Genomic DNA, 27,851 nt, shown 5'->3' on the forward strand with positions numbered 1-27,851 from the left:
CCTCACCAGGTGTTCCCTTTTTCCCTGTGTTCTCTGTTCTGTCAGTTGCCAGATTGTCTTGTGCTTCACAGTTGTTTCCAGCATTCCTGATGCATTTTCTTGTTCCTAGTATCTTCTGTCTTCACAGTTTTGATCGCTGCCTATTTAGTCTCCCGACCAGGGCCGGCCCAAGCCTTTACGGGGCCTTAAGCAGAATTGATTTGGGGGGCCCTTTACGTTTTTAATATACATATATATATATATATATTTAAAAAAAACATCAAACTGTAATTTCATGTGCTCCTAAGCTGCCGCGTAGTTTGCTTATGCCTTGGGCCGGCCCTGCTCCCGACCATAGGCCTGCCTGCCCCCAGTGTACCTCTGCCATTCGGCCCCGATCCGACCGCCCACCGACCGACCAACAAGCCTGCCTGCCGCTTCCTGTCCCAATTTGGGTCCACTATCCTGCCTTGTCATTATATCTATTATTAGAGACCATTTAGGAAATAATTCAGACTGTCCTTACACAAACATATTTGAAACGTTCACACACATCCATACAATTGAAAACTTCAGTAGGTTGAACCAATATTTTCAAAAACAAAAGTTTAGAAAGAAAAAGAAAACCCCTTGTAAATCTGAATTTAACTGAGAAGTTCGACTCATTTGCATTTCCAAATTGGTCTGGCGATGTCAGATTGGAAGGTGTGTGAGCTGGTTGGAAGCTGTTAGGTTTTATAAAGATATATATATATACACAAGTATATAAAATAGTTTTTTTATTTATGCAAATCACTAGTCAAACATAAGCATCTTCATTATGCTGATGTAGATAGATGGATGATGATGGTGCCTCCATTTCTTCTCCCCACGAAGAGTAATGCTCATGTGGCAGGGTTGGATGGTTGGATGAATGTGTGTGTGTGGGTGGGGGGGGGGGGGTTGGGTAACGTTGGATGGTATAGGGTGAGTGTGTGGTGAGGGATAGTCAAAATGGTATATTTAATGTGAGGTCTGTGTGTGGCTCTGTGTGTGTGTGAGGAGGGGAGGGGGGGGGTGAGGGGTGAGGGTTCTAACCCTCCTTCTGCTTGGTTCTCTCCATTCTTTTCTTTGCCTTTTTAAACAGAAGCCTGCCTAGGAATCCATCTCTGATGGCCTGAATCTGGGACAGGGCAAACTGAAGGTCTGTCTGAGCCTGCTGCTTCTCCTCCTCCAGCTCTCTCATCTGGAGTTCCAGGTTTTCCATTTTCCTCCTCCAGTCCCTGTCCTTCCTCTCCAACTGTTCATCACTCGACCCCTGCCACTGCAGGCACAGGGTGTGAAGAGTGTCTTTATCGAGGGAACTGATCTCTTCCAGGTTGTTGACCATAAGCTTGATCCAGCCTTTCTCGGCCTCCAGGCGGCTCTGCTTCATCTCCCTGAGAGTGACCTGGGCCTGGGAGAGAGCCTTCTCAGCCCTCCCCTGTGCTGCCATAGCTTGGATCTTCTCCTCTACTAAGATGTTCTGCTCCTCCTCTCTGTTCTTCATCAGGTCTGTCAGTTGGCCTGTGAGTGACTCCACCTGACCCTCCATGGCCACCATGCTGGTCTGGGTTTCAGCCAGAGCTTCCTCAGCTTGGGAGCATGCCTGGAGAGTCAGTCTGGACTTGCGTTTCTCTTCGGACAATCTCTCATGAAGAACCTGTTTCTCCCGCGTGTTGTGTTTTACAACGGCCACTAGGCTGGCCTGGACCTGGACCAGCGCAGTCTCAGCCTTCATCTGACCATTCAGAGCCTCCTTCATCTCCAGCATCATCTTCATTTCAACCTTCTGCTGGTTCTGTTTCTCGGTCAGATGGTCGCTTGCCATAGCCATCATGCTGACCTGGGTCTGCTCCAACAGGTCCTGCAGGCGTGTGCAAGTCTCTGTGGCTGACCGGGTCTTTGTATCGGCCACAGTCAGCCTTCCCTGGAGCGACTCGACCCTCTGCCTCTCTTCCCCAAGGCTCTCTTGCAGTCTCTCATTTTCGTCAGAGAATGTTGCTGCCTGAATCTTGGTCTCTGCCAACTGTCTCTCCAGGTCAGCAGCCCTCTCCCTGAGCATGTCCATCCCCTTATGAAGCCACCTGGTCTTCTGTCCAGAACGAGCCTTCTCCTCTGCCAGCTCGTGCTTTAGCCGCGCAGCTGTACCAAGCAGCCTGTCCATCTCTCTCTGCATGTCTGCAGTCTTCTCCTTCTCACGAAGCACCTCGTGCTCCTTTTGGTTAATCTTTATCAGAAGCTGCTGTTCCGCTGCCCTCCTTTCCTCCTCCATGAACTCTCTAGCGCGGCGCATCCTCGACTTGCGAGGTGCCGACGTCTCACCAGCGGAGGCCTCCGCTGCCACCGTTACAGGGGTAAATGCCGGTTTCACTTCAGGAGCAGAAGAACGGTCAGGGTTTTTGATGATTGGTTGAGCGTCCTTTATTGTACTCTCTTCTCTTTGCAGAGCTGCCATTTCCTGCGCAGCTCTCTTTTCTGCCTGCCTCACTGACTTTCTTTTCATTGCGACGTAATTTCTGTCAACGACGGAAGAAAATCCAAATATGGCCTCGATCGCTCGATCGTTACTTAAATACAGGAAACGTGATTATGACGTTGTATGTCCTGCAATACCGTCATCAATGGCTTGGAATATTTTATCTCCGTTCTATTCACGTCACACACGGGGCTGGGGCGCAAACTCGTTTCGGCGCTCTTGTCCAGAGCGACTTAAATCGTATTAGTACAGGGACATTCCCCCCTTGTGTGAACTTCAACCTGTGGCAGAGCCCACACATGACCTACATAGTGTTGTGTGGCTAATAAAATCATTGTCTATGAATACAATAATGTGCCTTGTTCTTCTAAAGTCATATGTGCCTGGATCATAACTCATGATCATCGGCATTTGACTTCCCTACTGGAAAATTTCTATAAAATCAAGACAAACCATCACCAGGGATTGATTTTGGATCCATTTCAGCCCACAAGCATTTGAGGGATTCGAGAACCCCGTTTACACAACAACGGTGTTTTTCGGGCCTGAAATTACAGCCTTTTGGAAGAATGTGGGCAGGCGCTTATAGTGTCTACATATAGATAGACCAAGTGATATGCCCACTGCAAACATTTATCATATTCTCATAGGCTATATATCTTAGTGCATTTAAACCAGCCAAGATTGCACATTTGTGTGGCAAATCATATTGTAATGACCACGATTATGGTATGGTATTAAGAATTAATCGAGGCGATTTAGATGTCCGAATGTATGTTAATTAATTCAACTGGCTGTGGTTCTCACCATAACCCACGCCGCTTAATCCTTACCGCTAGCAAAAAAATGTCTTTTCCAGTTTTCAAGACAAAAACAGAGATATCAAGAAAGTAGCTCTTAATTATAAATTACCAAACCCCGCGGGATTACCCAACTTTTTTTTTTTTTTACACGCATCACCCCTACTTCCCTATAGGCTATGGTTTAGAAACACGGTGTCCGTCCGTCTGAGGGTCACATCATCAAACGGTGTAGGAAGTATGTGTCGCTTTCTCTGTTCGCTTGTCTTTTCAATGGCGTTTTTTGTGGCTTTCTCATTAAAACATATACACGTATCTCAAACACCAAGAATTACTCTAACAGCCAAAGGTAAGTGTGAAGTATTTCTGTTGCGAATATTTGCCTATATGTAGGCTATTTAGTCAAATATTGATAATAATTCAATGATCATTCAATAACTGAGGCGCTATAGTTTGTTATATTTTTACCCGTTACCCGAGCGAGACGCTGTAGCAGTTGACACTGGCAAGCCAATTAAATTGAATTGTTTAAAGAATGACCACTCAGCTCTATATGCTATTTTATTTATGACTTCGGCCTAGGATTGCCAACTTCCTCAACCCCAAATGAATGACACTCAGGGGCAAATCTCGGTTTCCACTTTTGGGGGGGCTAAGCCCCTGAAAAAAAACTATAACTCAAATTATTTTACCTGTGACCCAGCAAAACTGTGGGGGTCTGGGGGCATGTTCCCCCCAGAATACATTTGTGAAAATATCATTTTTATAAGTGTCCTCTAGTGGGTTTTAGGAAGAGAAATTAACAAATTTATATATATATATATATAAATTTTGGGGGGTAATGAAACAACATAGGGCTAGATATGCCCATGGGGACACTTTCTTCCAGGTGCGCGCGCATGCCAATAGCTGACCAACAATAACGGAAATTGCAAGCTTTCATTAGCCATACCATAAACCTACTCATTTCAGTGTAATTTTGGCAAACCACTACTAACTGTACTCGCTTGGATTTTAGTTCATAGTAATAGTCAAGACGATTATTACAAGTTTCTCATTTTGACACACAATAACGCTCACCTCACCAGTGGCCAGTTCACACACTGTCAGTCACCAACAAGCAACAACCGTGTCCCATAGCAACGTTTGCGTGAGTTTTGGCGCGTTTACAGAAGCCAATTACAGCCGGCGAGGCTGAAAATACATGTTATGATTTGCATGTGTTTCCACCTAGAATTTATATATAAAAGGTTGCCATTGCCTGAGCAAAGACAAGTGGAACTGCTGAAATGCCCAGAAGAAAATAAAGTATATGTCGCAGGGAGACAGCTTCTCAAGGCTGACTTTCACGCGCGGCAGATTAAAGAGGTAAAGATATATGTATTCTACAGCCTCAACCCAAACTTTTTGTTAGTTCCTCAAGCCTTCTTGTTCTGTTTAAGAGCAATCAGGGTGTTGCATAAAACCATTTGTTCTAAGAATATTCAAGGTCCCTAACAGAAACGCCATGGTAGTGATGAGTTAGCAGGAGTTGTGGATGTACTTGATGGAGATGATGGATGGCTTCAACTGTCTTTTTGGCAACTTATTTTCAGATTCCTGTGTTTGAAAAAGTTTGTGATATTCCACTCTCATCTGTAAGTACATTTTCATTTGTTATTTAAATTAGTGCATCGAAATTCGACACACCTTTTGGATACAGTTTGTGTAGGGAAAATAAATGCCACCAGCAGTAATTTTTATCTTTTTTTTGTGCTTTAGGATTGTCAATACAACATCACAGTGTTATATAGTAATGAAGAAACAGGCCAACTTCTGATATGTGGCGGGACAAATGGAGATGATGGCATGTGTTGTCACAAGGTATAGCACATCCTGTACATATGTTGCTGTAATAAATTAATTAGAAGGGTGAATGTTAACAGTAGCCTAATATTTCTGTGTAGAACCCAGCGAACTCTTCTGGGTGCACCCCATCTGAACACATAAAGCCAAACTATCAGGAACGGGAGCCATCTCTCCTCATTGGTGAGGATGGATTAACACATCATGCTGCTTTTTCAGATCAATTCTACTGTAGAACATGTGTTGTCCGGGACAATGAAGACTCCACAGTGGCTGTTTGTAACGTAGCCCATGTTTGTTTTGGTCCAGGTACTGCTGATGATGAGCAGCTCTACACCACTCGGTCTGGTACTGAGGGCCCAGTAGGCATCTACAGGTTTGGTAAGACCAAAACCACCCCCAAGGACAGTCATACAGGTATGAAGGAAACAGTTGGCTGTTGGATCCAACAAGTGGTTGTCCATGTATGAGGCGATGCTGCTGACATTTTATTAGTAAAATGGTCTTGAGAACAAGCTATGAAAGACATTTTGCAGTGAATGTTTTTTCCTTTAGCTGGTTACATTTCTTTCAGCACTGCATCTTAAAATGTAATGTTCAAATGTGTAGTCAAAGGTCAGTGGACTCACTGGAAAATAACTTTGGCACACAGAAAAGCAGATGTAAACTTTTTGAGCCGTTTCTTTTCTTCTAATTTGCTTGTCATACCTACAGCAAGGACCTCTTTTGTCTGTGATGAGTCAAATTGAGGTTATAAAAAGGACCATATCCAGGCTCAAAGTCAAGTCGTAAAGCAGTGCAGTCTATAGAGATGTCTTCCTGTCCCCTCAGAGCTGAGGTACTTGAGTCTGGTGGTGAGTGGCCCAAGAGAAGAGCGTCTGCAAGACAAACTGTATGCCTTTTACATGGAAAAAAATCCTGATCCTAACCGTGACTCTGAATTGTGGATTCCCAGGGTGGCCCAGATCTGCATGGTGAGCTGTGTCATTCTAAAAATCAAGAACCTGCATTTACGCATGTTAACATACATTTCCCAACTTTGCTATGACTTTAGGAGTTGAATTTGGTATTCTATCATCACGTTAAACCATAAGGAGGCTTCTCATTATAATGTAAATTATAATCCATAATTCAAATGAAGGGCTGTTAACAGGCTTCCACAGAGCTTGATAACAACCCATTCATTTGCATCAGGTGTGTTGGAACAGGGAAACATCTAAAACATGCAGGACATTTGCTACCACATGTCTCCTGCACTTTGGCTAGTACATAAAGCATGCCGCATATGCATGCTGATTGGTTGTTCTCTGGTTCTAGGCCGATGTGGGTGGACCCAAGGGGACCTTCCAGTACTCCTGGACATCCCAGCTGAGAGCCCGGCTATTGTGTGGTGACCCGACCAGCAAGCAGTATTTCAGCCAGCTAGTAGATACAGCCACTCTGAAAGCAGAGCGCTGGCAGGACACCAGGGTCTATGGACTCTTCAGAAACACCTGGTAGGACAAAACCCATCATGCACATGCAATAGGACATGCAATGTCCTATGATGCCTCTAACCCAAACCCACTAGTAAAGAGCAACTGAAAACTGTCATTGGTTGCTCGGGTGAAAAGATACTTGACCAAAAACTAAACTTAAAGTAACTTCAACTTAATTAAGTTGTGACATTAGGACATGTTTCAATGTGTTCTAATTCTGACACTTTTTAGGTCACAGTTCTTCTTTCTAATCTTGGGAACCAGCAGTTTCCTTTTGAACAGACAATTGTAACCATAGGTTACTGATCTGTCCTTACTTCTCCCTCCAGGGGTGTGAGTGTCGTGTGTGTCTACACCATGAAAGATATTGACAGGGTATTTAAGGCCTCCGACTTCGAGGGATACAAAGGGGACATCTCAAGCCTACGACCTGGAATAGTATGCCTTTAACTTAGTATTAATACTGTTATAACTCTTCTACCGCCTGTCCTTTAATATTGTGTTTGTTGTCCTTCTGACAGAAGCAAATACCACTTTGGGCTAGTGATACTAAGCCGTTATTATTGTAGATGTCTACTGTTGATACTCTGTCCAACTTCAACCTTCCTCTTCCTGTTTTAGTGCAGCCAAGACAGCACAATACTCACCCACGAGTTTGTGAAGCTGGTGAACGACCACAATGAAATGGTGGATTGGGTTATGCCAACTAGCAACAGCGGACCTCTCCTAGTTCACCACCACAATTACACACAGATCCTGGGGGATCGGGTCCAAACCGCCGATGGTAGACAACACACGGTCCTGTTCTTATCCACAGGTAAGAGAAGCTACAGGCACCATTAAAAAGTATATCTGATTAATCAAGCTATGATTGATGAAATAGTACTTTGACTAGAATGTTGTGCAAAGCCCATTCACACAAACCACAAGTTATGAGTTTTCACGGGAAGACTCAACCTTATCGAGTTTCGGGAAACTACACATCACCTAGTAAACAGATGTTGGAAAACTTGGTTGGTTAGTGTCTTACTGTGCTGGGAAGGTGCTAGCTCTTACTATACATTACACATATGAAGACTAACATGCCAGCTTAAGGTTAGAACATTTGACTGTTGATCAGGAAGTTGCTATTAAATGAACACATGACAACATTGCAGATGTTGTAATGTGTACTGGAAGTTACTCAACACAGAATGAGGCATATCCTGCAATAAGTTAACTGTGTGGGTTGAAACTTCATACCTGTCAATATTTGAGTACTAAAATCCAGGACACGTCAGAACGATGGGGCGTGGGGGGGGGGGGGTCAGAGACATAGCTTGAATAATTGAAATAAAGCTTCACGGGAGTTTCACAGGGAGGGGAGGGGGGCGGGAGACGGGTGTGAAGTACGGCAGACTCCCGGGGAAAACGGGAGTGTTGACAGGTATGACTGAGACCAGAACGAAGCTTGCTAAATAAATGATGTACAAGACACCTTGAAGAAATCTGTCTGTCCTATGTTAATTTATTTTTATTTTTATAAAAAGCATCTGATAAATACGTCTTTAAATGAAAAGGATTGTTTCATTAGACTGACCATCTGTGTTTCTTTTGTAGAGAAGGGAGTCATTCATAAAGTTCTCGAAAAGGATGACAAAGCGTTCATCATTGCTGAGTATCAACCCTTTAACAAAAGAACGCACATTCTTAACATGATGATCCACTCCTCCGCGGTGAGTGGGGCAACTCAGACTTTACTGTAGCACACACACATCCTGTATAAACACATTCACAAGTAGATATTAGATACAATAGGTAGTAAATGCCTAGGCAAATATGTAGTTATTGTTCCACTTCATCGTATGATGTAAATTATAAGAAGGGCTACTGTACATGAAGGACATCGACCATCATCTTTTGTTGTTATGATTTCAGAGCAAGCTTTATGTGAGTTCCAGCAGTGAGCTGGTCCAGGTGGACCTGGGCAGCTGTGGCCAGTATGGACCCCAGTGTGAGGACTGTGTCCTGGCCCGGGACCCTTACTGTGGCTGGAATGGCACACACTGCACCCCCGCTACAGGGTACAGACCTGCACCCCGCACTGCCTGCCCTCTGCTCAGCATCGCAACATGTACTGTGGTGTTGGAGAACTGAGAGTTACATTTGATTTGTACTGACCAAAAAAAGAGAGACAAAGAATGGGGGTCGTAAATCGTCAATCTTAGGTGGTTATGTTTAATCCAACGCAAGCGTTTTGGCTGTCGAATATGGGGCCTCTGTGGCTTGTGTTCACACTCACTTACTAAAAATAATATTTAGTAATGGTACACATTGAAGCGATACCATATATGGTCAAGGGAGTAGTGAGAAAGAGCTGTGGCTTTCCTGGAACAGGATGTAGCGACCACAAATGATGGACAAATGATTGTCCATGTTAGATATAAAAAATGACCTTTCGTTATCAGTTGTAGCAATTTGAGAAGCAGTGTGGGGTATCAATTCACTGGTTATCACTGAAGATCAAAATCTTCCTAACATTTGAATATTTTGATGTCCTTTTACTGCAGCATGACTGATGTGACCCATGGGGATGCTACTATTTGCGAGACCCCTCAAAAGGAACTTTTATACAAAGGTAGAGTACAGTCTGTGGTGGTGCTGTAATACCTGATGATGATGATATGGTGTGTCATTTTGTCAGACGTCACATGAGCAATAAAAACAAAGCTAGTTTAAACGTTGAACTGAATTGAAAGAAACATTTCCGTATTTTTCCCTTCTCAGTTCAGACAAGTTCCCCAGCGACAGATGTCCGCCGTGTAAAAATGGACTCAAAGCACTTCCTCATCTGTCCAATGTCGTCCAATCACGCGCAGTACAGCTGGTATCGCAATGATGAGTCCCTTCCCTTCCTTGCCACCGAGCGTGAGTGTCTGCTGCTGATTGAGAGCATGAGTTTTGGGAACGCTGGCACCTACAGGTGTGAGTCTGAGGAGGGGGGCTACCGCAGGACCCTGGCACAGTACACCTTACTGGTGGAGGGTGGCACACCTGGACTGGCATCATGCCATCTGGGCTGGATCATTGTTATAGTCACAGGGGTGCAGATGCTGATGTGTTAGTTTGTGTGCTTATAGGCACTTAGAAAATGTGAATTCTTCTTTGAATGGGCACTTATGGGCCTCATCCAACGTTTGCCACAATTTGCACTTTTGTTTTGCTAGGCTGTGCAATACAGCCATGCTACCTCAGGACTTTCTGCTCTTCATGACTCGGCAGCAGCTTGTTATTGCACTGTCTTGGATTTGCATAGAGAAATGGAACTGTCCAAGAATCCATCTGATCTTTTTCCATTATTTAATTTAACATGACACGATTATGAAATGTATTCCTACAGGCAAGGACTCTTAAATTATTTAACACCTTTAATAATATATTTTAGATTTATATATATACACGTTTTATTTTACTCATAGGAGGAAATCCCAGGGGGGGACACAACCCCACCATTGTGGGAAAGGAAATCTAAATAATATTAATGATATACATTTAACTTATTACAATGTTGGTTATGTGTCACAGCAGTAATTTTAAAGTAAAGTCTCCCTCTCAGGAATTGCTCTTGAGAAAATGTCATATAATTGTCCCCCCCAAAATTGATAGCAGATTTTCACCACTGATTTTACTGGCTTGCTTTTCTGCCAATAGAAAAGTCTGCTGTTGCTGTATGGACCTCTTAGTCTTATTCCAATTCCTAGTTTCAGTTCATTCTGGGCATACTCTGTCTATTAGCTAATGACATAAACTTCCTCTCTGCCAGGGAGTTTCTGTGAGATTGTCCTCTTATCGTTATGATAAAATATTATGCAGCAAATGTTCTGAAACGTTTCCTTGTCATTGTTGTCATTTGTATTGCAATGCAGATCAAAAACAAAAACACTCCTTTTAAGATATAAAGTAAAACTTTATCATGACATACAAGTTTAAAGCCCTGAGAACCACATGTTTATATTACTAATGTGAACAAAACTGAATGTGTCAAAATCACTTTGGAAAAGTGCTCCTCTTTTAAATACAATCTGCACAAACCAGTTTAACAAGTATTCACGTTCTGTCCTAATTTTGCTTGAATTCAAAAAGAAAAACTATAATATCAGTAATATCATTATTATCATGTCCATAATAATAACAACAGTACAAAACAGATGCACAAACCCCACAGATCAATTTATATAAGGAGCATTGTACAAGCCAAAAACAACATAAAATTGATAAATGAGGTATATTCAATAACCACTTGCATATGAACCTGTTTACACAGATCACGTTAGATGTAAAACTATTACAAAGCTAATGAACTCCTAACAGTCTTAGACAACGGTCTGCAGACTTCCAACTTCACAGTTTCCTGAGTGATGTGACCTTGTCTGTAACTGAAAAGGAAAAAAATAAAAGCAAAACCCAAATGAGTCTAAAAGAGCACTAGGCGAGTCACTACAGCTACAGCACTGCATTTGTTGGTGTCACTATAAGTAGACATGCCATAGGTCATGACTTCAACATCAAATGCAACAATGACTGCAGCTCAATGAGGTAACATGGTGATAAGAGGTAGGGGGTCTTCAAGAACACATGTACACACACACACACACACACAATCACAATGTTAGCCTGAGCTGTAAACTGTATTCACAGAGTATGTGGGTTTGTCTGCCCGTTCATGTTATTGTTTATGTTCTGCCAGCCCTGCTGCAGTATCATATATATGGCATTACAGTTAAAAACAATCCCCCCACTAGCATCCACACATCCACTCACTCTCTCAGACACACACACTCATGCAAAGGCTGTAAGGTTACACTGTCAAACTGACTGATTGGATAAAACAAATGTTTTCTTTTTCCAAAACGACAGAGAAACCAGAAGTATTCTAGCAACACCTCCTACAGTAGGTGATAGAGCTAAGTCATCATTATATACTGTATGTCCATCAGAAGGAAAAAAATAAAATCAATGCAAATAAATATCAAACCTTGGTTTGGAAACGTATAAACAAACCTGGTGGTAGGTGTCTAATGTCTGAATGATTGAATTAAAAAGACAGTGGAAACACCGTTCAACTCTTCAAAGGATTAAGCTTGAAGTAAAACAAACAGTTCTTTGGAGCGGAGCTCCTGAAACGTGCTCTGGTTTTCTCACCAGCAACTGATATTAAGGCAGCAACTACATCTTTCATCTGTACAAAATGTGGACTTAGTTTGTCATCTTGAGGGACTGCAGGGGTAACTTCAGGTCCTCAAAGCTGGAACTGTGAGCCGCGCTGCAATAAGGTCTGCAAAACCCAACACCAAACAGCTTTACGCTGTCCACTAAAAAGCGTCAAGGCTTGTTCGGCTCTGTGATTAACATGGTGGCTGAATAAAGGTTTTTCAAAACAGATAAACTGCCTCACATTCAACACGGTTAAAGCTCGAAAATCAATTTCCCCCCTCAAAAAAAATACTTTTCTTCTTTGAATTGCAGAAAAGAAATACTTTTGAGAGTGCCTCCACCTCTGAGGGGAAAACCGGAAAAAAATAGGATGTGATCTTTCTCCAGACAGCCACACTGGCTCTCTGAGGAGATTGTTCCCTGAAGTGGTTCTTAGAGAGTGGAGCTGTTCCGGGCTGAACCTTAATAGCCAAATACCTGTTTACAGCCAGTGAGATGGGCTCCCATCGGCTCTATCCTCACATGGGTCTGCGTACGTATACGTGGAGGTCAAGGCTATGCAAAGTTGATCCTGGCTGTCTTTCTAATTTGTAGATTCTCTTACCTTGATTTTATTGGTCCCCACTAGCCAATGACAGCACAGGATTGTGTGTGTGTTCCAGGCTAGAGGACTCACTCTGCTAGTTTTTGGTATTCAGCTGTGCAATAACCAAAAGGCCACCACCGATCAGTTACTGGGGGTGTTAGAAAAATGACTGGTCAACTGATTGTACTCATGCAGAGTGTCATTGTTGCCTGTGGCGCAATGCCTCACAGCACAGATTGCTTTCATTTCATACAGACCTAAATTAAAACCTAAACTAAACAAACAGCGATGACATACAGGAGAGCAAGCCTATCCCAGTTCAGCTTGGTACAGTACGTGTCCCTACTACCTCTGCCAGACAGTGGCTCACCTAGATGCCCAGAGTTCAGGAGACCACTCCTGAGGACCGAGGAGTTTACTTTGGTGGAGGTTGACCACCACTGAAGTCATGTTGGCTTTGCAGCAATGAGGTATGTAGTGTCGTTCTCCATTCCAGAGTCTGAGGTATTCTTTGAGAACAGTCTCTTCGATTTGTGCATTCTTTCGGTATGATCCTTCCCACTCCCCCCGCCCCGCACCCCCCCTCCCCCCCGCGTAAAACAACGTCCCGCTGAGACTTCACAATGCTTCCTGAGATAGGCGCCTCTCGCCAAATGGAGAGGCGGTGGTGAGGTTTGGAAAGGTATGGTTACAAGCAAACGCTGTGGAGGGGAACACACACACAAACATACACACAACAACTCCTCCATCTAATGCAGGAACTTAAAAAACCTTGGAGCTGATGCTACTTTTCTGATAGTTGGAAAGTAGGGTGCGGGCATAGGCCTGGGGCCTTGCTAGTTCTGCAGCTGGGGAGCATTGCTGCTTTTCCCAGCATGCTGCGGTGCCACAATGACGGATACACGTCCCTCCACGCCGAAGTTGAGGTTACAAGGTCCTTCCACTGAAGTAAGAATAAGATGTTTTCAGACCAAGTCGAGTGGCGCTGTGCCTGACCATTGAAAGATGATGTGAGGAATTAGGTGTTGATCTGTGCGATCGATATCCATTTGGAGTATCAGGCGATGTAGTGATCTCTCTCTACTACATGCTCATCATCATGGCAACTTGAGCGTCCAGGTGGTTAAATGCATAGGTTGTGTGTTGATTGTGAGGTTTCCGTTGCAAAAAGCAGAAAAAAGAATTCCCCCTGATTTTAACAAGATGAAAAACAATACAAAAATTACGTTAATTCATGTTTTTAAGTATAGTCCAACTGAGGTATAGATGCCACTGCAGGGTACTTGATTAGAGGTATGTATAAAGAATAAAACAAAACAAAAAAAATCTAAAACACTAAAATCAAAAGGACAACAACATGGCAACAAACAGAAGTCCTAAATAATAAAACTCTTCAAGTTCGGTTGTGGAACACCTGTCAATGGGTTTTGGCTGTGGATTTTTGATTGTGTTTAGCATATCTTTTTGGGATAAGAGTGTCTGTGTCATGAGTGTGTGATTGTATGCGGAATAAAATGCATAGGTGCATGTCTGGTGTGTGTGTGTGTGTGTGTGTGTAAGAGGACAAATGATATCATATGATGGACAGCCAAGGTTGACAGGAGCGATGAGGTATTTGTTGTGCAACAGTTTCTTTGTCTTAATGATTTCTGTAATCATGCTGGGCCTGGGCATTGAGGAGAAGCCTGAGGATTGTGTTCAAGAGCTAGCCCAGCTAAGGTGAGCCGCTGGTGGATGGCTCGGCCGAGCCGGGCCCCTTGGAGGATGAGGAGGAGGTGGGACTGTGGCTCTGGGCCGATGGGGCAGCAAAGTTGAAGCTAGCGCTGGCTACAGGAGGGACAGCAGCTGACATGGCCGTCCCTCCGCCACCTCCAGCCTTCTGAGCAAACAGGGTTCCTGAAACACAGAGGGTCAACAAGGCTCTTCAGACATTTGTACGTTTATGCAGTTATTTCCTTCATTATGAAGCCATTTGAGAACGTTTTTGAAAGGCAGTCCCCCCCCACCCATTACAGTACTGTTATTGACAAAATGGATGCATTCCCCTGCTCTATTACTGTCCAGACTAGTGTAACCAAGCTATGACTAAGCTTCCTCCTTTTTTGGTTTTGATAGGGATGGTCATCAGAGCTTCCCCAGTCTACTCTGTGTAAAATATATCAAAAGCCCTGGTTAAGAAGCTTGTATGTTGGGGATGCAACAGTGATTGACAGCATCCTTTAAAACACATGATGGACAGTGTTAGACATGCCAAGCTTACCTGAGTAGAGTGTGCCATTGACCTCCACAGACACGCTGATGCTGGTGTTTCCATTGGTGGAAATGCTGAGAGACATATCTTGTTTTTCATCTGGAGAAAGAAAAGGAGGGAAAGAAAACTGTGAGACACTGAGAAAGCAGAACCTTGGTTAAATAAACAAGTAAACAATTGAGAGAAAAACAGACTAGCCCATTGAAACTGATGACACATCAGTTGTATCACCAACAGGGACTATTGCACAGTATTCTTCCAGAGCACGGTGCATGTGACCCACTGCCAAGGAAAGCACAAGATGTTTCACCAATACCCAGTGAACAATGTTCAACTGTGAAATGTTGGAATGCCCTACACTAACATCTGAAAATGTGGTTGTCATGGGTTTTCCATATGTTCATTCAGTTCACTGAATCAGTTCTTCTAGTCTTCTATTTCTCTTTCACTCTCTCAACATTCTGAACAGCGTGTGTTGTCGTTTAGACACCAAACACACACACATACCAGCAACTTACAACACATAGGCCATGTGCCTATCACACACACACAGAGAGAGAGAGAGAGAGAGAGAGAGAGAGAGAGAGAGAGAGAGAGAGAGAGAGAGAGAGAGAGAGAGAGAGAGAGAGAGAGAGAGAGAGAGAGAGAGAGAGAGAGAGAGAGAGAGAGAGAGAGAGAGAGAGAGAGAGAGAGAGAGAGAGAGAGAGAGAGAGAGAGAGAGAGAGAGAGAGAGAGAGAGAGAGAGAGAGAGAGAGAGAGAGAGAGAGAGAGAGAGAGAGAGAGAGAGAGAGAGAGAGAGAGAGAGAGAGAGAGAGAGAGAGAGAGAGAGAGAGAGAGTTTGTGTACATGCATGTGTGTGCTCGGCCCATCTGCCACTGACCTCTGGCGGGGGCGCCCAGACGCAGGTTCATGGGCACCTGGGAGGCCATGGCCAGCAGGTTGTGCTGGAAGGCCTGCTGCATCAGTCTCTGCTGCTCCTCTGCCAGCCTGGCCATCTTCCTCTCGGGACCCTCGCCCACGCCCGTCTCCAACTTCTCCCGCAGCTGCTCCAGCGTGGCGGCCCGTGCCAGGCCGGCCACCTGCTGCTGCCCCAGAGCCAGCGCTGCCATGGAGGGCCGCGCCGCCGCCGCCGCCAGCATGGAGGGGGGGATGTCTTCTGGAGCCAGAGGGAGGAGGAAAGGAGAGAGGTGAGGGGCGCAGGGTGAGGGACGGAGAGTGAGAGGAGAATCAAACGGATGAAGAGAACGGGGGTGAATGGAGGAACGCAGGGTGTAAACAAGGACAAGAACCAGGAGCGAGTTCACGTTGAACATGATTTATGGGAACTCATTTAAATTCTTTTAAAGGAGTTCAGCTTGAGGACACTGGAACACCTGATCAAAATGACAACTACATGTTGAAACTATGTTGAACAAAATGAAGGAGAGGGAACAACAACAAAAAATCCCAATCCCTCCCTAAAAAAAAGATCAAAATAAGTGCCTGACTGGGTCATGTACTGGTCCACATTCCATAGATCAGATGTTGATAAGAGAGAGACAGGTAATGATAGTGATCTGTTTTAGATCTTCATTGATGTGGTTTGAAGGTTTTAAACCACACTGGCCATAAAGGGCTGTTGGCGTGGGAACCTGCTTATTAATATGTAGTAAAGTCTGAGTAGAAAGAACAGCCCTTGGTCTGACCCCAAGACTCAGAGCCTCAGACTATTACCTAACACACACACACACTAATTCTTTCTCTCTTATACACACACACACACACACCATAATGCACGAAGACAGGCACAAAACACACCTGCTTGGATCTTGCACACCAGAAGACTACAACAAACAAGGTATAGTTTGAGGACACAACAGATATGGTAGAAGAGCTTGTCCACAAAAAAAAAACGTTGAAAAGAAAAAAAGGACCTTTGTCTGTTCTATTGTCTATCTTTATATTATATGTGTGACCAACATGAACTACCAGTATGTAAATATTATACTGCAGTTTCACTTATGTACAACAGAGGGCGGTATGACACCATCAATCACCATTCTGATCGCGCGCAAGTCTACATCTGTCCTCAAACATCCATTTACCCACTGAACCCTGTTGCCCAGATGACGGCTAACCCTAGTCACTTCCTATTTTCTCGCTTTGTGATTTTGGGATTGGTCAACCCTTCATTTCCCTCTACCCACCTTTCTTGAGGGAGTGGCCAGGGGAGACGTGGAAGCCATTGAGACCCCCCGAGGCGCCGACCCCCAGAGTGGACAGGTGCATCTTGGGAGAGGTCAGGATGTGAGGCGCGGTGCTGGGGGAGGGCGAGAAACGGAAGAGGCTGCTGCTGTAGCTGGGGCGCCGGCCTTCACGGCGATTACTGTCGATGGCCGCCTGCAGCTCTCCAGGAGAACTCAAACCTTTCCTCTCACACTCAAATGGGTAAAGGTACTTCATATACCTGGAACATACACACACACACACACACACACATACATACACACACGGTTATCAGAAAACCCCAGGGCAGTATCAGAGAACCATGATAGGACGGAAAAAACACCTTCCTTTGGAATAAGGAAAACAATGTATGCAAGACATGTCGCCACAGTGCATCATGAACCTCCATCAGTGTATCTGATACACTGATAGAGACGGTGCAGAGCGAGCGATACATCATGTTTGATAAAGGCCATAAAGCGAGTGGCCTCTGTAAGAACGCAGCAGCGACGTTGGCATGTTTCCACCTTGTCATAAAAACATGGAAATGCCAGGGAGCCTAATGGGAGAGAGCACTGGAAGAGATCAATACTGAGCGGAGGCAGCCATTACAGAAAGCCGGACGATGGCTGGAGAATAGCACAGCAGAGTCAGCCAGCATTAAAAATACATTGAGCCTCATTAAGGCCCTGGGATAGTCAACAGAATTGGAGGTATGCTTGCATGCATGTATGGCCGCATGTATGTTATGTACTGTACATAAGAAAGTATGTATGTATGTATGTATGTATGTATGTATGTATGTATGTAGTAAGGAATAGGCAAGGCTATCGTTACTCTCAACTATGACCTAAATCCCATCAATAAATCCATTGAATCAATGGGCTTGTGTGTGACGTAATGGATGAGGGATATAGAATGAGAGGGGAGAGAAAAAAGACTGGTTAGAACCCAAAGATAGAAAGAGGGAGAGAGCATGTTGATAATTGTGATGGGATATGATCGAGTGCGCCTGAGTGCTCGTTTGTTGTGTGTCTGTACGAGTGTGCATGCATGCTTGTTGTGACTCACAGCGTGAGCGTCTGAGTGTGCACGTGAGTGACTCACTACGTGGGAGGACGTGCAGGCATGCATGAGAGTTAGAGACTAAATGTGTGTGTGTGTGTGTGGTAATGACTCACCGTGTGTGTGTACCAGCATGTGTATGCCAGGGACAGACTGCATGTTTGCATGCGTTGGTGACCCCATGTTCGGACGTGTGTGTGTGTGCGTGTGTGTTATTGACTCACTGCGTCCGGAGGGTGAAGGCAGCGCTGGTGATGGAGGTGGGCAGGTTGAGGCCCTTGGTGATCTCCCTCCAGATCTTCTTGTTGATGACCTCCACCAGGCCTCCCTTCTCCGTTACCAGCTTGTAGAGCATGTACAGGTCCAGCACCTGCTTAGCCATGATGGGGATCCGGTTGACTGGGGTCCCTGCAGGCGGTGGGGAAGGAGGAGGAGAAGGAGGGAGACACAAACCACATTCAGACATCCCCATAGACCGGAAACACACAAACAAACTGTACTACTGTTCAACTCTGCTCCCCCCCCCCCCCCCCACCACCAACATCCCAAATCCCACGTACACATATATACGTATCCATGTACGCACACACAAAGGGTTGATAAAAACATATTAGCCCAGTTACGGCATAACCAGCTTGACCTGGAAAGGAGGATTTGACCAAAACAACCAGGCTGAATACAAAGACTGCAAGGTTCCAGACTTCTGATACATGTGCATTAATCTTGTCAACAGCTTATCTGCACTAAAGCGTGCAGGTAGTGTGTAGACGAGTCATGGGACATGTGGTAGGTAGTGTGTGTGTGTGTGTGTGTGTGTGCGTGTGTGTGCGTGGGTGTGTGTGGACTTTAGAGCATATAATTGTGTGAGGGTCACAATTAAGAAAAGTCAAAACACCCCACTCGACTAGAAGGGTCTGGCACGTGTTGGAGATGTAGGGGGTGGAGGGTGGGGGGGTCAGAGGAGGGGGGTTGGGAAAGGGAGGGGCATTGTTCAGTCTAATCCTGGGGCAACAGGGGGGGGGGCACCCTGTAGCCTGCTATAATGAAGCTCATTTAGAGGGATTGTGTGCGGTAAATCCACACACCCCTTCAGCTGTTAGCCAGTCACAGAGTCAGTGGCTGGGTTAGCCCCAGAGCTAGCCTGATAGCATGGGGAGCTTCTGGGGGCCTGTGCAGGATTTGTGAGAGCAGGTTAATGCAAGCCAATCCCTAAGTTCCCAAGGCTGTTCTTAACCTGGAATAAGACCCATTAATGTCTTTTTCAAAAAGCAATGTGATCAGTGACCCAGGGGATTAGCCCTGATTTGATGTCTCAAGTTAGCAACAGTTAGACCATGCCAGGTTGTCTTTGATTGACCCATTTGCATAGGGACCTATTGCTGGTGGTGGGTTGCAGTTAAAAGATAGGTGTGGGGGGGGGGGCGGGGGGGGGCACATGGCTTTGTGCAGGGGCATCGTTAGATCCTTTTTACTGAGGCACGTGCCCCAGTATAAATCTGCTGTGCCCCAGTAAAATCTAAAGTTTGAACAATTTACTTTATTAGTCAGTGCATTCATTTCGATTGATAATCCCGGAAAAAATACATGCAGTACCCCAATCAATGCTTGTAAAATCAAAGCAGTTTAACCAAAAACACAAACCGATGTCCGCAGAATTCCATGTCAGTGCGCTCTTCTGAGCTTGCCAAATAGCCACTGCAGCATGCACAAAGTCCAGGTGTTGGACTCGGCAAAAAAACTATATTACATGAAGCTCAAAAAAACAGTATTTGCGCTCAAATGAATGCAAAGAAAATGTGCGTGCTCGCATTAACTATTGATATCCCTGCCAAAGCTGATAACAAACTTGCGTCCCTGAACTGTTGTTTAGTGGGTTAAGCAAGGGGAGTTTCCATAACCTAGTAGGGCATTATGCGCAGCAAGCTTGAAAAAAAAAATAAAGGAAAAAGAAGGGATATGAATAGGGGCCTGTGCCCCAGTAGAGTTTTATGTCTAACAACGGCCCTGGCTTTGAGCAGGGTGATGAGCAGGGGGGGGGGGGAGAGTCGACAGCTCAACAGACCCTTCCTGCTAATGACTGTTATACAGTACATTATGATATCTCTGTGGTCAAGGAATGCAACCAAACTCTACACACCCTGTATTGAGTGTTACAACACTCTATGCTCCCCATCTTATGTCATCTCTTCTTTGTCTCTTTAACCTTCTCTTAATTCTCTCTATTTTCATTCAGGCTGGCTGGCAAAACGGTCTCGTTGTACCAGAGCTCTGAGTGAAGTCCACAGGGGCTTCCAGAACACACACACAGGAATTTGAAAGGCGCCCCACCCCCGCCACACAGGCAGTTATTTAATGCAACGCTGGACATCAATCCTGCATCGAACAATTAGTACAAGCACAGGGGTCAGGGGTTGGCCAGGGGTTATTGATGTGTGAATTAAAGTGCAGGTCAGCAGGAAGGCAGGTTTTCATACGGGCTTGCACTGAGTCCCCCGGGACAATGACCAGGCAGCAGACGGGGCACAATAGAGCCGTCCTGCCATGGCGGCGTTGCAGTCAGGCTCCACCACTCGCTCACGCCCGCACTGCCGCGGCCCGCATCATCCCGCGCGTACACACAAATATAGTGCCAATGTGGAAGAATCCCTTAAAGCCAGGTGCAGCAGGCTTGGCACACACAAAACAACAAACAAAAAAAGATCCATCCTGGTCAAACCAAATGGGAGAGATCTTGGACAAAAGCATGCGCAACGACTGTTTGCTTGTTTGTGACTTCTGGTCCAGTCCCTAAGCATTGTCCTTCTGAGCCCACAGGCTCAGAGACTCCAACACCTTACTCGCCTTGTTCACCTTTAGTCCTATACTGCCAAGCTCGAGGTCACAGAACCACTCCATTGCACCGCCATGATATCAGAGGCTATATTCAGCAGAGGCATTAGCTCATGGAGCCTTCATTCAGGCCACGCTATTGGTCGTTTTCCTCCTGTCCGTGCGGCTCTGTGGCTCTGAAGCGGTCTGTAATTGGCTACAGGCTTCACCTCCCATCATCCTTTGCCCTGGACTGATTCCCCCCGTGGGACAAGGCCATCAGGAGCAGGGTGATTAATGGCCCCGGGGTTGAGAGGTCAGAAGGGTGGGAAGTGCCATGGTTGGGGCCCCCACGGACCACTCCCTAAGTCCTTCCTCCTCCTGTGTGCTACTTCTACAGCCCCTGAGCAGAGCTCGGAGCAGAGCTCCACACAGAGCCTTTAGAACAGAGCTCATTCCAGAGCAGAGCTCCCCAGTAGAGCCTAGTGAAGGGCCTGAATTTGGGAGGGGCACAGGATGGGTAGCGAGGGGTCGGCTCTCACATAACAGACAACAGCCATATACTAAGGCACAGCTGTCAGTATAGCCTGTAGCACTATGCAACATGAGAGATATGAGAGAGCGAGATAAAGAGAAAGAGAGAGAGAGATCCAGCAGGACAGTTCCATACACATCTAACCACTTGGTTCAGGTCGGTAGCGTGATAGTGGATGGAGGTGTTCCATTTCCACATGACAGTTCAACCCAATCTACCCATCCCTACTGTCCCAAGGACATATTCCATCTCAATGTGAAAAAAACAAGGTCAGCACATGTGACCCTTGACCTATTTTTGGAGGGAAACAGCTGTCTGCATTAAAGGGTCCTATCATAAATTAATGGTCCGGTGCTGACACCATTGTGCTAAATTAAATATTGCTGATTTCACATTACTGGCATTCTTTAAATAATTAAGAGCTGGAGTGACAGCCTTCTAACAGAGAGGCCAAGGGAAGACTGGAAGCAAGGGTGCAGGAAATGAATTTTTCACCGAATGCTTGACTCTGTGGTGTGAGGTTTCACTACCAGGAGACCACACCTCCTCAAGACCCACTACGGAGAGAGCAACGAAGGGTGGGAGCAGAGGAAGGAAGGATAGGGAGGAAAGACAACAAAGACGAGAGAAAGAGAAGGGGCAGGAGAAAGCATAAAAAAAAAAAAAAAAAAAAGATCTTTACAGGACACACTTTTCAGCGGTTTCAACTTGGGACCCCCATCTGTACCTCCCAGAGAGAGAGGAAGGGAGGGAGGGAGGGAAGAAAGGAAGAGGGCCCAGCTAAAAGCTAGCTGAAGAAAAACAGGATGACGCGCTCTGAGAAAGGTGTTAGCCACCATGATGGGGCCCCTCGCCTCCTGGCTCTGTCACTGTCTGAGTCCTTTCAGACCCTGCACTTCCACTGTGTGTTTATGCTAGTCCCAAACCTCCTCGGCCAGCGTTTACATGTTCGTGGCTTGAGCGTTAGACAGCATTGTCAGGGGCTAGGCCAACCAACACACCCAGGTTTGTTTTATTTTAAATGTCAGGGACATAGAAGGTAAAGCTGTGCAAAGGGGGTGGAATCTATCCCTATCTTTAGTCAGGGGAGGGCTACTCACATGACACACCAATTTATATCAAGTGGTAAGAGATATATATGCGTGCGTACATACATTCACACTCCCACACACATACACACACACCCACGTCGCTTGATATGCTAGGTTAAGATTACACCACACATAGCAAGCAACTATATCACTAGCAACAGGTGGAGAGAGAGAGAGAGAGAGAGAGAGAGAGAGAGAGAGAGAGAGAGAGAGAGAGAGAGAGAGAGAATGAATGAAAGGAATGTGGCAACAGTGTCAGCAACAGTGACTGACAGTGAATGACATCAATTCTCTGATGTGTTCGATCGATTTTAATCTCAAATAAGTAGAGAAAAAGACTCTGTCCTCAGGTTGGTCATGTCACCTTTCCAGGACTGTATCTACTGAGACTGGAAGCACTCGACTCCAAATCGGCCCAGGTCCAAAAAGTAGATGATAATCCTTAAATCCCATCAACAACAATTAGTCGGATGACAGCAAAGTGGGTGAGCTCAGGGGATGGTGGTGTGTGTGTGTGTGTGTGTGTGTGTGTGTGGGGGGGGGGGGCAACGGAAGACAGAGAGAGGAAAAGCTGTAGAAAGAGTAGATTATAAAGACAGTGGCAAAGAGGGTGGGAAAAAAAGAAAAAAAGAAGAGAAAAGAGAGGGATAGAGAGGGCGGGAGGTGCAAGTAAGGGAGGCAGAGAAATACGACCCCCTCTCCTTGGGTCATAAAGATGGGTCACCTGGTGAAAGATGGGGGGGGAAGGGGGAATTGAAGAGGAAGGGGGGTGAATGAGGGAGGGGAGAGGGGATGAAAAGGGTGGACGGCACGAAAAGTGAGACGGCCAACCCAACTGTAACCCAAGTCCCTGCAGTCCCCTGCTTTCTTCAGGGCGCGACAGGCTCGGACACCCCAGACCCGGGTCAACAGTGACAGAAAGGTGAGAGGGGGAGGGGCACATTCATCCACGCATCCATGACTACATCTATGTACATACGTTTTAGGTACAAAAGCCCATATAGAACTAAACTATTTTGCAAGCCAAAATATTTGGTCGAATAGAAAAAGGTGGGGGGACGGGGGGGGGGGGATGGGGGGCTATATCGGAGTCTGGGTTCCAATGACAGTCAGCAGTCAGTCAGAAACTGCAAGGACCAATGAGGTGGTTTAACACACTTCTATTAGAGAGTAAGCATGGACAGAGAAAGATGTCTCAACTGGCAGGTGCAACACTGACAGGTCCCAGGGGGGGGGCCCGTTCACCCAAACACACACACACACACACACAATTCCTTATAACACACCACGCTGGCTAACTGCTCCAATCAATGGACACTCAGATTGACAGATAAAGCTATCAGCTGACGACCCTCATTTGGAGGCCTGCTGGGCAGATCGATACCCCAGGCATCAGCTGCCTTGGCCTGGGGAGGAGGAGACAGCTCTGGAGGATGGAAAGATAGGTAACCATGGAGCTGATCTGAAAACACACACAATCATGTCCTGAGGAGGTTACCAAACTACATGTCCCTCTTCTGGATGAGAAACAAGGAAGGGGAAGTGAAACCACTGAGTGGATGGGTGTGTCTGTCATAAATGCAGTAGAAGATTCCAGTCGTTTCTATATTGTTGTTTCCCCTCCCTCAACCCTTCAGTCAAACCCCATGTGTCCTGCATGGCAGACTCCAGGCCTGCTGAGTGATACAGTCCTGCTATGGAACTGTGCTGCGCTAAAGGTCAATTTAGGGTACTCCGTTTTCGAAAAAACTGACACATGGGAACACCTTCCTCTAGGTGGAACGCCCTCTCCGAAAGCCCTAATTTCGGATAGTTACGGATACCTCCTTGGCTGTGATTGGTCCGCTAACGGCATCATTTCCGTTGCGCCACCTCCTACAGTTCACCTATTCTGGCGGTGAATTGTTTTCAGCTCACAGCCTACGGAGAGAACCATAAATGAAAAAGAGTCAATCGTATCCGTCCGTATCCATCCGCCCGCCCATCTGTAAACTGAGTCGGAGTAGCATCTAAAGCCCTTAAGCTGTGCTACTGTAGAAGGAGGAAGAGGAGGAAGAGGAGGAAGAGGAGGCGCTGAAGGGGGGAGGGGGGATCGTCCTTCGGGTGCAGTAAAGGAGTTCAGTGCTATCCATCACTGGAGTGTGAAGGGCAGGGAAACACTGAGCCCCTCGACATACAGCGCACAGATGGAGAAATGGACAGAGAGAGAGAGACAGAGACATTTCAACTCTCAGTGGGCTTCACAAACAGGTTGAAACATCGACTGAGAGCTGCACGACAGCACCGGCAGAGAGGAGGACAAGGAGGGACACAAGGAGGGGGACAGTGAGGCAGTCCTCCTCCCCTGGTCTGCTCGTTGACTGGTGACTGATAAAGACTCTCCAAGCTCGGCAGCTTGGAAGACCAAATCCCTGTCCAAGATGTCCATAATTAAAGAGGGAAGCCACCATCTAACAACATGAGGGAGCTTTCTGCTTGACTGACTGACTTATTGAGGAAATGACAGGGAGCACAGACATGCATGCGCACATACACACTCACACACACTCACACACAAAGGACAGGAAGCAAGAAAAAAAGGCAGGACCGATTTGGTTAGGAACTAAACAAATAATCTTGAGTTGTTGACTCCAACCTGGCATCCCACAGACGAGGAAACCCACTATTTCCTTGTGTTATGGGAAGCAGAGTATGATGCCACTGTACTGGATGAGCACAGCTGGGTTGTAATTTAGCAGGGCTGGGTGGGGCTGAGTTGAAAATGGCCTAGATAATCTCAGGCTTCTAACATGTCGACACCGTGACCACATCTTTAATCTTTAAACAGAAAAATGTCTCGCCCTAAGAATAGTGTCCCTTTTGGGCTCCTGTCTGGGGCCGTTTATTAGAAAGGCGTGGTTGTATCTTTGTGGGGCTGTGTTTCACATATCACACCCTTTCCTTGGCCTGCGGGCCCAGGCAGCCTGCATGTCTGTCTATCTGCCTACTTTTCTGCTGTTTATTTCTCACCCTGTCTGCCTCTCTACCTGCCTGTCTGGTTCTCTACCTATCTGTCTGTCTCTCTACCTATCTGTCTGTCTCTCTGCCTATCCCGTCTGTCTGCCCAGTGACGGATCACTTACTTTAAGTGGGGAAAATAAAGAATCAAACTTTGTATCTCACACATGCAAGCCTGATGCCTCCCTTCATGTCCCCCCCCCATGCCTCCTTTCCCCTCTTCCCCCCTCTCTCTCCCACTTCTCCCCTACTCCCTCTCACCCTTCTTCCACCCACTCCTCTCCACCGTCTGCTCTGTCCATCCCTTAGCCCCCCTAACAACCCCCCTACCCCCCCCCCCCCCCCCGACACGCGGCAAACTCGGCCTGTCCTGTCTGCCGTCCATCAGCCCCTGCCCGTATCAAAGGCCGGGAGGCCCCAAGTTTTTTAGGGGCTCATTAATCATCCTGCACAGGACAGGAGGGCCTCCTTAATCCAGCCCCTCCCCCCTCAACAACCCCTCTTCCCCAGCCGCCTCTCCCCCCTACCCCTATCCCCCACAGTGTTATCAAGTTTCGGTGGCTGTAACTGTAGCACAATAAACAGAGGGGGAGGGGAGAGTGGGGGAGTAGGAAAGAGAGAGAAAGAGACATTACTATTTGGAATTAAAATGTATTTTTTTGATCGGTTGCAATTTCATCTGCATACTCACTGTTCACTCAGTGTTCATGGCAGGGATTCTAGTGAAAAACTGAATCCAGGCTCAAAGTAAAGGTTTCAGACAGCTTGAAAAGACAACAGATGAATATGCTGAACTATTCACACCTTTGGCCTAGCTAGCTGGTCTCAACAGGTTTGACAGTTGTCTGTAAGTCTGATACCATAAAGCCAGTAAACAGGATGGCCAGATGTTCCATCTGGCTAAACCCTTTTTCCTAAAACTCCTCAATGAAACACCTCCAGAAACTCACAGGAAAAAGAATAAACTGTAACAATCTGGCCAAAGAAAGTTCCTCTCTGTGTGTATGTCTGTTGAGTGTGAGTGGACGTCCTTAAAATAAATACAATATTTAAGGGATTGCATTTTTGGTGCAGGCATTTGGTGTTGGCATATCTCAAGACATTTCCAATAAGCTTTCATAAAAAAAAAAAATGGATTCACAGTAGCTGTGAACATGTACGCGCATGCAAGGGCTATGCTGGCTTTGGAGGGCTGATGGATTCTAACACACACATAAGTCTGTTCATGGTGTAATTGGTGTGGACAGAGCAGGCTGGTCTCTTGGGTTACAGTTACGGGGACTTCCTCTGGAGCCCTGCTGGGATGGACACTGTTCCCACGCCGTCACCAGCACAGCCACCGGGTTACACACACACACACACACACAGACGCACACACACAGCCCCCTGCCCCTTCTCCTCTGAAAAGGCAACAGCCTGAGAACATTAAGGCGATTAAAGGCCATACTGTCGCTAACCTACCAAACACTACTTGGAACTGAGCCAGCCAGTTCATAGGGACATGGCACAATCTCCAACAATTAACTCTTCATCTCTCCCTTTCTCCCTCCCTCTCCCTCTGTCTCAAGCCCTGTCCAGGCTGTAGGTGTTAAATACCACTGACAAGGCCGGCTTACCGTATTACAACGCAGCACACCTAAGTCTACTACAGAGGGATTTCCCTAAAATAACTCTGGCTCTAGATGCTATTACCCTCAGCCCAGATCCCTCAACAAGCAGGGTGATTTCAGGATGACATCCAACAGTACCAGACGGAGGACACTTCCCGGTGAACAGGAATTCAACTGGGAAGGGCAGACTCACTCTCCTCCAGGTGGGGATGGGGGTGGGACTGTTTTTCTGAGGCAGGAGGTGGATGGGGGGGGGGGGGGTAGACAGTAGTGGTGTTGGTGGTGGGGGCATTGAACACTTGTCTTAACCCCCCCCCCCCCCTCTTGCCGTGAGGGCCTGAACAGAAGTCTCCCATACTCGCTCTGTCCATCAGAGCTGCGCTCCATTAATCATCACAAGTGGACAGCGCTGACAGGCATTCCACTCCTCTGGACCCTTTCCCCTTTTTCTTGTCTCTCTCTCTCTCTCTCTCTCTTTCTCTCCCCCACTCCCTCCCTTCTCCTCCATAAAGTGCCCGTAGGTGCCGTAGACTCACTTACTCGCACGCCCCCTTCCCCCCTCGGGCCCCCGCCCCTATGCCAGAAGCCCCAGAGCAGGGGGTTAAAGGGAGTGGGTGTCAAAACAAAACAAACAATCACCCATCTGCTTAATCGCAACCTTGGAGATGGGATGAAAGCAACACAGAAGGGTTGGAAGCTCCACTCTTGTTCCCTTCCCTGCGGGGGTGAGAAGAAGCTGGTTTTGAAATGGACAAGTCAAATAATAATGTGGATGCCGGCAAGGGCTGCCCGCCCGCCCCCCTCCCCCAGCCCTGGGCGGCAGTGGTGGGGTTGTGAGTATGGGGTACTGGGAAGGGGGCTATCAATGGGCCTCTTCACCAACCAGAGGTGTTTAGGACAGCTGGGGAAAT

General features: G+C 46.4%; 3 protein-coding genes across 4 annotated transcripts in view; 1 reads left to right on the plus strand and 2 right to left on the minus strand.

Annotated features, from left to right (window-relative positions):
• Positions 1-1,038: 1,038 nt before the first annotated feature.
• On the minus strand, positions 1,039-2,519 carry LOC146246763 (uncharacterized). The gene has a single exon (XM_084682858.1). The coding sequence runs from the start codon at positions 2,501-2,503 to the stop codon at positions 1,052-1,054; it is 1,452 nt and encodes a 483-aa protein (XP_084538984.1). The 5' UTR covers positions 2,504-2,519; the 3' UTR covers positions 1,039-1,051.
• Positions 2,520-3,511: 992 nt separating this feature from the next.
• Positions 3,512-10,469, plus strand: LOC146246764 (semaphorin-7A). The gene is made up of 14 exons (XM_084682155.1): positions 3,512-3,625; positions 4,511-4,644; positions 4,872-4,913; positions 5,038-5,139; positions 5,223-5,304; positions 5,431-5,538; positions 5,953-6,095; positions 6,439-6,617; positions 6,929-7,037; positions 7,221-7,416; positions 8,199-8,314; positions 8,517-8,662; positions 9,149-9,216; positions 9,366-10,469. Exons 1-14 carry the CDS (start codon positions 3,517-3,519, stop codon positions 9,701-9,703), a joined length of 1,872 nt encoding a protein of 623 aa, XP_084538281.1. The 5' UTR covers positions 3,512-3,516; the 3' UTR covers positions 9,704-10,469.
• A 2,495-nt stretch (positions 10,470-12,964) lies between these two features.
• The window catches only part of LOC146246765 (AT-rich interactive domain-containing protein 3B), a 36,657-nt gene continuing 21,770 nt past the window's right edge, over positions 12,965-27,851 (minus strand). Inside the window, exons 5-9 of one of the 2 annotated variants that reach the window (XM_084682157.1) lie at positions 18,124-18,307; positions 16,816-17,075; positions 15,510-15,782; positions 14,639-14,728; positions 12,965-14,274 (exon numbers count right to left, since the gene is read on the minus strand). In XM_084682157.1, the coding sequence (XP_084538283.1) occupies positions 14,093-14,274; positions 14,639-14,728; positions 15,510-15,782; positions 16,816-17,075; positions 18,124-18,307 (989 nt within the window). In that variant the 3' untranslated portion in view covers positions 12,965-14,092. Of the gene's footprint in view, positions 14,275-14,638; positions 14,729-15,509; positions 15,786-16,815; positions 17,076-18,123; positions 18,308-27,851 lie in introns of both variants that reach the window. The other variant, XM_084682156.1, reaches the window with a different exon arrangement.

Source organism: Hypomesus nipponensis, chromosome 19, assembly GCF_054491055.1.
Source record: "Hypomesus nipponensis isolate SF chromosome 19, ASM5449105v1, whole genome shotgun sequence".
Taxonomy (NCBI): Eukaryota; Metazoa; Chordata; class Actinopteri; order Osmeriformes; family Osmeridae; genus Hypomesus; species Hypomesus nipponensis.